Genomic DNA, 10,109 nt, shown 5'->3' with positions numbered 1-10,109 from the left:
TTAGCTACTGTGGAATTGTCCATCCAAACAAGCAAACATATATTTCTTTCCCTTTCCTTCAATTTGCTTCTCATTTCTTTCATACTCAAATCTTCCTCATCATTCAATTCATGAAGTTCTTTACTGCTGGTCTGTTAATTTTCTTAAATATGGTTCTTGTTTTTGAACCATTTTCTTTCTTATCTCTGTCAATGGTATCTTTCTTCCTTCTGTTGTGAATTCTTTTTTCTCGATTTTGAGGTCTTTGTTGAGAACTAGTTTTTCATACTGAAAGAGAAGTGTAAAGGTTCTAGATTATCTCGAGGACTATAGTCAAGATGCGTGACGTTCAAGTTCTAGATTATCAGTTTATTCAGAGTTCAGTCAGTCAATGATTTCACAATTCCACGCTGCAGGATTAATTTCACGAGTTCAGGTTTTTACGATTTCAGGTTTTCACGAGTTCAGGTTTTCACGATTCGCTAGAATGACAATTGCAAAACCTTATATGAGAATATATTCTGTCCAAGAAAAACGGAATCAATATACTTACACATATGTGCTGTCCTGAAGATAAAATCATTCGAATTCCGGATTCATTTTTTAAGAACAACAACTTGTCTACTCTTCCCTATAACAACTCTGTCCCATTCCCACGAGCTCCTTCTCTCTCTTCCACAGGGAACCCGCTTCTATCATGCATAAGCTATAACATTCCGCCCCCTATGAACGGTCTATACTAAAACGTTCATACTATAACAGTTTCGACTAAATTATAAACGCAAAGTCTGAGTCTCTTGGTTCAAACGTCATCTTCATCTTCGGCTTCCAGCAAGCATAACTTGTGGATTGGACGTCGGTAGCTGTTTTCCTTAGTCTTCACTTCTACACTTCGAACCAAACCATCACTTCCTGGAAACACCTTAGTAACTCTGCCTAGCGGCCATTTGTTCCTTGTAGGGTTTTCGTCAGCTACCAGCACCAAATCATCAATCTGTATGTTTCTCTTTGGTTGTCGCCATTTTTGTCTCTCTTGTAGTGAGGGTATATATTCTTTCAACCATCTCTTCCAGTAATGGTTGGCTAACAACTGTGCTTGTCTCCATCGTTTCTTGCTGTATTTGTCCGATTCGTCTATCATCTCAGAGGGTAGGTTGGTGGTTGGACGGACGTTCAGGAAATGACTCGGAGTTAACGGTTCGTCATCATCAGGATTCGGCGGATTTCGAGTTAGCGGTCTGCCATTGGAAATGCGCTCCGCCTCGGTAAATACGGTATGTAGCACTTCTTCGTTGACTGTCTCTTGTCCAATTATGGCTTTGATGCTTCTCTTGACAGTTTTCACAAGCCGTTCCCATACACCTGACATGTGTGGGGCTCCTGGTGGGTGAAATACCCATTTGCATCCGCGTTCCATCAGCTCCCCCGCAATCTTGCGGGAGTCTATCTCTTTAATGGCTTCCTTGATTTCTCTGCCCGCCCCGACAAAATTTGTTCCATTATCCGATCTTATTTCTTTGACGTGACCTCTTCGGTTCAGGAACCTTACCAAGACCATGATAAAGTCGTCAGTTTCCAGCGATTTTGCGACCTCCAAGTGGACGGCGCGGGAGTTCATGCACACGAAGATGGCTCCCCATCTCTTCTCGGTTACTCGTCCTCTTCCTCTCTTGATATGGAAGGGTCCAAAATAATCTACCCCTGTGTAGGTAAATGGTGGTTCATATGGGGTTAAGCGAACTTTTGGTAGCTCACCCATTTCTTGGTTTGTCGTTTGAGGTCTCTGTTTCTTGCAATCGATACATCTTCCGAGGATTCTTTTTATGGCAACTCGTGCTTGGATTACCCAGAATTGTTCTCTCAGGAGGGCTAGCACTTGCTCTTGACCACAGTGTCCGTTCTTCTCATGCAAGTAACGTATCAAGATTGTCGTAACGTGACTCTTCCGAGGCAAAATTATTGGGTGCATTGCGTCATGGGAAATTGGTGCCTTAGCCAATCTTCCACCAACACGAAGTAGACCATCATCATGTAACTTTGGGCTTAGACTTGCTGTGGGGCTGTGTCCTTGAACTTGTTTCTTCTTCTTGAGGCTCTGCATTTCTTTGGAAAAGGCTTCACGTTGCACGATCCTAGCAACCTTCAATTTAGCGTTCTGCAGGTCTTCAGTAGAAATACGTTTCTCTTTCACGTGTCGGGACTTGATCCATTCGGTGAATTTGACAAGCCAGGCAACTCGGCGCAGGAGTACTATCCAGTTGGAATACCTCCTTGTAAGTTCCTCCACAGATGATCTGCGTTCAGGTACGGTCAGATAAGCTTCTTTCTTAACTTCCAGATCTTGTACGCTAACTTCTTCAAACTTGTTCTCGGGCCAGTTCTCTTTCGTCTTCCACAGAAACTCTGGTCCTTTAAGCCAGCGTTGGTTCTTGAGATATTCTTCAGTGTCAAGACCACGGCTTGCATCATCTGCAGGATTGTCCTTGCCTGGACAATGTCTCCACTGTTCGGGCAGTGTTTCCTCTCTGATTTCGGTCACTCTGTTTGCGACGTATGTTTGGAAACGTCGAGTTTCGTTTCTGATATAGTTTAGAACTATCATGGAGTCGGTCCAAAATGTTACTTGTTGGACATCAAGCTCTAGCTCTTTCCTCACTGTCTTGTCAAGACGCGTTGCAAGTACCGCTGACTGCAATTCAAGACGAGGGATGGTGAGGGTCTTGATAGGGGTGTTTCTGGACTTAGCCATCACAAATGAGCATTCGATTCTTCCATCATGATACTCGGCTCTCAAGTACGATACTGCTCCATACCCGACCTCGGATGCATCACAGAAGTGGTGAAGCTCAAGAGAAATTCTTTGTTCACTTGTTTGCGTAAAATAACATCTCGGTACGCATACTCGCTCCAGCAGTGGAAGATTCTCTTTCCAGGTTGACCATTTTTGTAGGATGTCACCTTCAAGTGGTTGGTCCCACTTATACTTCTTCTTCCACAGTTCTTGCATGATTCTTTTTGCAGGCAATATCACTGGTGCTGCAAAGTTTAGAGGGTCGAAAACCGCACTAATAATTGAAAGAACTCCTCTCATTGTATTCGGTTTCTGCAATTCTGACACTTTAAACCCACAGGTGTCTGACTCGACATCCCAGCGTACACCGAGGGCTCTTTCTGTTGGTAATTCTTGGAGTTTCAGATCGAGGAAGGACGTGGCTCTCTTTTCTTCTGGTATCTCAGCTAGGACATCGCGGTCGTTACTGATGAACTTCGTTAACTTGAAGCCTCCTTTCATACACAGCTGTGTCAGTTGGTCAGCCATGCGCGTTGCAGCGTCCGCATTAGGTAACGACTTTAGGACGTCATCGACATAAAAGTTGTTCTTTACAGTGTGAACTGTCGCAGTATCGAAGTCGTCGCTGTTGTCATCCGCTGTTTTCTTCAGGGTTGAGTTTGCTGCACACGGCGAGTCTCTTGCACCAAATATATGAACTGTCATCACATACTCTTCAGGAGGATCATCAGCATTTCCACTCCACCATAAGAATCTTAGAGAGTCTTGATCTTCTTCACGTACTCCGACTTGATGGAACATGCTTTCGATGTCCGCTACAAGTGCAACTTTGTCTTCACGGAATCGCATTAATACGCCAAGCAGACTGTTCGTGCAGTCGGGTCCCTGAAGCAGATTCTTGTTCAATGACGTACCTTCATGTTCAGCAGCGGCGTCGAAAACAATACGCACTTTTCCTGGCTTATTAACGTTCGTAACTCCGAAGTGAGGTACGTACCATGTTCGCGGTCCAATCTGCGAAGTTTCTTCAGCGGAGAGTTTGCGCGCGTATCCTTTCTCGATGTAGCCATTCATGGTGTCACGATACACTTCTTCGAACGCTCGATCCTTTTGAAACCTTTTCTTGAGGCTCAACAGTCTCTTTTCAGCTTGCTCGCGATTGTTTGGCAATTTCACATCATCTTTCTTCCACAGCAGTCCGGTCTCGTAATGTCCTTCTTTAAACACCGTTGTCTCTTCAAGCTTCGCTACTGCTCTCAGATCTTCTCTTGAAAGCACCTCTTTTTCTTTGACATTCTGTCTTGTTCCATAGTCATCTATCTTCCAGAATCTTTCTATCTGTTCACGTAACTTCAGGTTTTCTATGTCAGTAAAGTGCAAGTCAAGTTTCGTTCGTTGTGTTTTTCCTTCAATAGTACCCGTAATGACCCACCCAAGGGGCCCTCTCTGAGCCTGGAGCTTACAGGTAGGTTCATCAGATTTCCGTACTTCAATTATCTCGTGTGCTTCGTCAACATCCTTGCCAATCAACACAGATACCCGCGGGACTTCTACTTCCGGTACTTCAATGTCTATCAGATGAGGGTACGCATTTCTGTTGATATTGGAAGGCAAGAGGTCTTCAAAAATGCTGAATTTTTGTGATATCAACCCTTCCTCTACTGTGATTGGTTGTCCTTCGCCATCGGCAGACTGTATCTGGAACTCAGCCAGTTGGAACTCTTCTTCTTCTTTATTCATCAGCGTATTGACCGATATTCTTTTCTTTCTTCCTTTGAGTCCTATCATCTCTGCCACTTCGGCGTCAACTACGGTGGCGCGGGACCCGTTGTCCAGGAGTCCATACGTCGTTATCGCACTTCCATCCGGCGCGGAGATCTTTATCGGTACCACGTGCAGAAGAATACTTTTGTCTGTATTTCGTACGTTGGTTGCGTACTGGTCGGTTTTCCTCTGTTCAGGAGCAGGCCTCTGGTCGTTACTCGGTGGATCCTTTCTTTGTTCCCTTTCTTCAGCTTTCTTGTCGACGGGGGCTGCTTTCGGTCTGGGAAAGTTGTGTAGCAGCTTGTGGTGGCGTCGCTCACTTCCGCATCCACAGTTCTCGTTCGATTTGCATTGTGTTCTTAAGTGTCCCGCTTTCAAGCAAACATGACACAGTTTATTATTCTTCACGACGTTCCATCTGTCCGTGATGTCTTTCCTTGCGAATTGTGTACAATGTAGAAGGTCGTGGCTTCCAGAGCAGCAGACACAGCGACCCGGCGTACTTGCGTTTTCTGTTTTATTACCGGCTTGATACGCTTCCTTAGGTCTGACGTCGGTCGTGAAGGTGGCGGTTTTCAGCGGAGGTTGAGCTTTCATTACCTTGTGAGTGAATCTCATTGGTCTAGCAGTGTTCGTTTTCGATTCACTGTTCCGTGATGAAGTTGTAGTGACAAAGGCGGGATCGTTCTTGATTGCTGCTTGTCTTTTCACGAATGCGGCAAGGTCCTTCAACTTCGGTGACCTGCCTTTCTCTCGGATGCAGTACAGGGTATCTCCCCACCTTGCTGATAGGTAGTTTGGCAACCTACTTACGATCAGCTTCAGGTTCGACGTCGTGCTTGCTTCAACTTCGTATTCTCCTTCCAGCTTCTTCGATGCTGATTCAAGTTGTTCTGCAAAGTTACGTAGGCCTTTGTTGTCATCATGGGCTAACTTTGGACCAATGGTCAGTTTTTCGATACATGCGGCTGCAACCGCGGATGGGTGTCCGTATCGTTCCTCTAGCAGCTTCACAATATCGTCGTACTTGCATCCAGACGCTCGTTGAACTACTTCATACGCTTCTCCGCAGACAAATTTCGGTAAGAACTCCAGCTTTTGTCCGTCGGTCAATAGTCCGTCCTCTAAATTGTCTTTCAGGCGGCTTCTAAGACTGGGGAAGTCGTCAGCATCTCCGGAGAACTTTACAGGCTGCATGGCTTGCAACATGTTCAACTTCAGCATAATTGCATTGTGGGTTGTAGTTTCTTGTAAGATGGATTCTTCTCTTCGAGGTCTCTCAGAATGGTATCTTTCGTCGGCCATAACGCTTTGGGCGTGGCTCTTATCAGCGCTTTCTTCTTGCATGTCGTACCTCTTAGGAACATGGGAGTTTCTCCAATATTCATATTCGTATTCTCGTTTTATTCTCTCATCGCGGTCATCCGGTACATGGATCCGTGTGGCTTCGTTCACGACCCAATCAGTGGTCTGGTCTTCCTTTGTCAAGGGGGTGCTTGTGTAAAGGCATGGTCCACGTGGTAATTCTAGATCGGACTCTTCATCCTCTGACATGAATTCGGCTTCCTTTTCTGCTATCTTGGCTTCAAATCTCAGTTTTCTTACTGTTTTTTGCTTTTCTAGTTCAATGTCTATCTTGCGCTTTTCCATTTCCGCTTCCAATTTTGCTATTTCTTCAGCTTGTTCTGCCGTCATTTTCATCAAAACCGCGTTTTTCTGTAGTTCTCGTTTCTTCGAAGAGCTCAGCGATCTAGTTTTCGACTTAGTAGACCCCCCTGCGTAGGAATATCGGCTTATTGTCTCATTATCTCTTTGTCGGCGAACTGGCGCCTGCTCGTCTTCTCGACATTGTTGTGCCTGTCTCAAACGCTCGCATGCGGCATAGGCACACTTGTGATAATTATCTTTGGCATGTTCGTGCTGTTGTTTTACTCGTAAAAGTTCTGTTTCACTTACATCTTCCTCGATGTAAACACTGTATTCATTTCTGTACAAATCCCATGCAAGTTCTAATTTCTTTAAATAATCAACAATTTTTTCGGCTTCGAAGCATCGTTCCACGTCTCCAACTTGGTTGACAAGTCTTGACAGGTGGGATAAATATCCCGCCAAGGAATGTTGTCTTTGTGTAATCCGTTCGGCTTTACGGCCTTCGAAATCTTTCATATTTTCTTGAATAATTCTCTTACCTCTTCGGGATCCAAGATCCAACTCTCGCTCAAGTTGTCTCCCATATTCAGACGGTCCTTTTATCATGTTTTCAAGTTGTTTTTCTAATTCGAGGATTCTTTCATGTTGTTGCTCGATGGTCAAGTTCGGGTTTCCTTCGGCATTCATCTTGTGTTTTCTTTCTCGATCAGTTCGTTCAGATTTGACGATATGTCGAATTTTGTAGTGGTTCTAGATTATCTCGAGGACTATAGTCAAGATGCGTGACGTTCAAGTTCTAGATTATCAGTTTATTCAGAGTTCAGTCAGTCAATGATTTCACAATTCCACGCTGCAGGATTAATTTCACGAGTTCAGGTTTTTACGATTTCAGGTTTTCACGAGTTCAGGTTTTCACGAGTTCAGGTTTTCACGATTCGCTAGAATGACAATTGCAAAACCTTATATGAGAATATATTCTGTCCAAGAAAAACGGAATCAATATACTTACACATATGTGCTGTCCTGAAGATAAAATCATTCGAATTCCGGATTCATTTTTTAAGAACAACAACTTGTCTACTCTTCCCTATAACAACTCTGTCCCATTCCCACGAGCTCCTTCTCTCTCTTCCACAGGGAACCCGCTTCTATCATGCATAAGCTATAACAAGAAGAATTGTATTAATTTGTTTCATAAATTTTTTTTGTTTTTGAGTTTTAGTAATTTTAAATTCTGTAAATTGGGACATATAAATTAATGACTATCTTAAACTTTGCTCAGTACAATAAACATAATGATTGCCAATGAACTTAAGGTAATCATTAGATCCACCTGTCAAGTAGAGCACAGTCAATGTCACTATCAGAGTATGAATAATATTTACATTGTATCTTTAGATTGCATGATTGAGTAGGCTATAGTAATAACTTGTAATGCAGTAATGTAATGTCACTTAAGTGTTAAATAGATCTTATACCTTGCATGGGACTATCAATTCACCAACGGTGTATTCTCCAGACTCTATTTTATCCCTTAGCTTCTCTTTTAATTTTTTTCTTGTAATCTCTGTGGGAACACTTATTTCACCACCTTTGCCTTTTCTCTTTCTCCTCCTAATAACTTGATTCTTGTCATCTTTGTTTACACACATCTTCAAACTAGAGAGGTCCACACCTTCTGAAGTTAAATATTCTTTCACGATTTGGCCTCCATTTAAGGCTATCTTGCCAGAACTGTCACAAACATTGAATCTTCTTGCCAATTCACTGTAATTAATTATATGGCCATCTGGTAGGTCTTCAATCTCACTCTTTAAATTTTCTTTGTCCCAGACCATTGTGCCAAATTTCCCTGTGTGATCCTTTTTTTTCTTTGAAGGATTTTGATTTTCATTATTTTCTGCTTTTCTTTTCTTTGCAGTTTTTTTCAACTCAAAAGATGATGCCATTCGATGACGCTGCCATGCATTCAATGACTGCCCGCCACCGTAGCACCTTATAATGAAAGTGTCATAAGAACATTAATTTATCTAGAAGATTGTCGTAAGTTTTTATATCAGATATTTTGACCCATCTTATGATAATTGCATGTACATTACACTTTATGTACAAAAATTATATTTGCATGTAGCTAATACAAGTATATGAGATATATATTATTTATCATGTCAAAAAATTTAAGGCCACACGATTGTATGATCTGTGTGTCATCTAGTACCTGGCATTAAATGATTATGTAATATTTTATGCACATAATACATTATATACCTCAAAAAGCAGTATTCTACATTTGTTCTTCTACACTATTTTCCTTAACAGTGCGATAGTGATTCCTTCTGTCTTCCCTTTTTTTATTTGCTGTTTTGTATTGTAAATCCAACTCTGGAATGTTTGACAGACTTTTAGCAAAATCAGCTTTATATGTTTTTTCAAACAGTGGAGCCACTTTATCATAGATTGCTTTCGCAGCATTTGTTATGTTTTTGTGTGTGGGCTTTGGAGGGGATGGCTCTTGTGCTCTGATCCTGTTGATCTCTCTAACAGCTGCTAGAACTGTATTACTTTGCTTTGCTTTCCTTTCAAAAAAGATGACTTTACACTAAAGAAAGCTTGAATGTGTGGATATCGAATCGCACAGCCTTTAGAATCAATAAATGAATGTTCTCTTTTTCGATTAGTTGACATTGTTAACCAGTTCTTGTGAGAGAATGTCTCCAGGTACTTTTGCTTTTCATCAGCTTTTCTAAAGTTCCACTTATTGATGGCATTTCTCAAACCAGGTAACCTTTTGTGAAACTGCAAAGCTTCAATGGAGAATTTCTCTGAACAATCGTCGAATCTATTCTGAAAACCCTCGTAGATCTGCTTGATTCGAGCCTGGTACTTGGTGCTGCTTTCGTCTTTTCCTCTTGTAATCGATTATTTTGGTATCTCCCTTGCTAATTCTAACGCGGCAATTCTAGCAAAACCACATGTATTTGGGGATAAAAATGTCACAGCCATTTGTAGATCAACTTCTCATTATGAAGCGAATACCTTTCAAATGTAATTTTTAACAAACAAACGATGTGTTTGTGTTTGTGTTTGTGCGACAAAAATATCTTACAGATTCCAAAACTACAATGTATTCAAAAATCCCGCTGAAACTTCACTGATGACCTGCGCAGTCAGAGATCTATTTGATCACGTGATACCTTATTAATTTACTAAATAAAAAACAGTTGAGGCAGATAGGAATACATCTTTTTTATTTGTTTCTCTTCATCCTTATATCGTAAAGATGGGTATACACATCTTTGCATTTAATGCTATAAAATTACTCTATACTTACTACAAATGGGCACTGTCAGAAATGCAAGACAATGAAAAGTACGTGTGAGTGTAAATAATAGATAATTTTCCTTCAGAAAGTTCATAAATTGACCGAAAGAAGGAAATATTCTTTCAATTCAACTTGTCCGCCATTTTGAATACCCTGTTGTATCCATAGAAACCGTACACTCATACTGAAAACCGCTGGATGTTTGTACCCGAGCCTGTCTTCGATTTCTTTGCAAAACTGAAAAAACTTTATCGCTCTTGAGTAAAGGCTTAAAGTTCTTCTTGGTTTTTCTTTTGTGGCTATTTTTGCTCTACTATTCATTGCTAATTAGAATCTAACTGGAAAATAGTAATATCCCTGCTAAAACTTTTGAAAGAAGTAATTGCAACTTGACTACTCATTAAAATGTTCAAAAATGATTCTTTCAAAAAAATATTCTATGTTTAATATTTGAAAAAAAACATTTTTCCAGTTAGGTTTTTAAACATATAGCCTTTAGTGATAGAATAAATGTCAAAACACAACAACTTTTAGCAGTAAAGAATTTACTCAAGTCAAAAGAAAATTAATCGTTAATTATCGCACCAAATATGGTAATATTTC

The 10,109-nt window shown here is 41.2% G+C and overlaps 1 protein-coding gene across 1 annotated transcript; it reads right to left on the bottom strand.

The window, feature by feature from the left end:
• Positions 1-781: 781 nt before the first annotated feature.
• LOC148909605 (uncharacterized) lies at positions 782-6,871 on the bottom strand. The gene has a single exon (XM_089034208.1). The coding sequence runs from the start codon at positions 6,869-6,871 to the stop codon at positions 782-784; it is 6,090 nt and encodes a 2,029-aa protein (XP_088890334.1).
• Between the last annotated feature and the right edge of the window lie 3,238 nt (positions 6,872-10,109).

This window comes from Actinia tenebrosa, unplaced genomic scaffold (genome assembly GCF_029948245.1).
Source record: "Actinia tenebrosa isolate PJP-AT-01 unplaced genomic scaffold, QUT_ActTen_1.0 PGA_scaffold2__45_contigs__length_23673736, whole genome shotgun sequence".
Classification (NCBI taxonomy): domain Eukaryota; kingdom Metazoa; phylum Cnidaria; class Anthozoa; order Actiniaria; family Actiniidae; genus Actinia; species Actinia tenebrosa.
This window is presented reverse-complemented; position numbering and strand designations above follow the sequence as displayed.

Bases quoted from the DNA above. Each gene is read 5' to 3' on its own strand.
- LOC148909605 (XM_089034208.1), bottom strand. From the start codon at position 6,871: ATGAATGCCGAAGGAAACCCGAACTTGACCATCGAGCAACAACATGAA.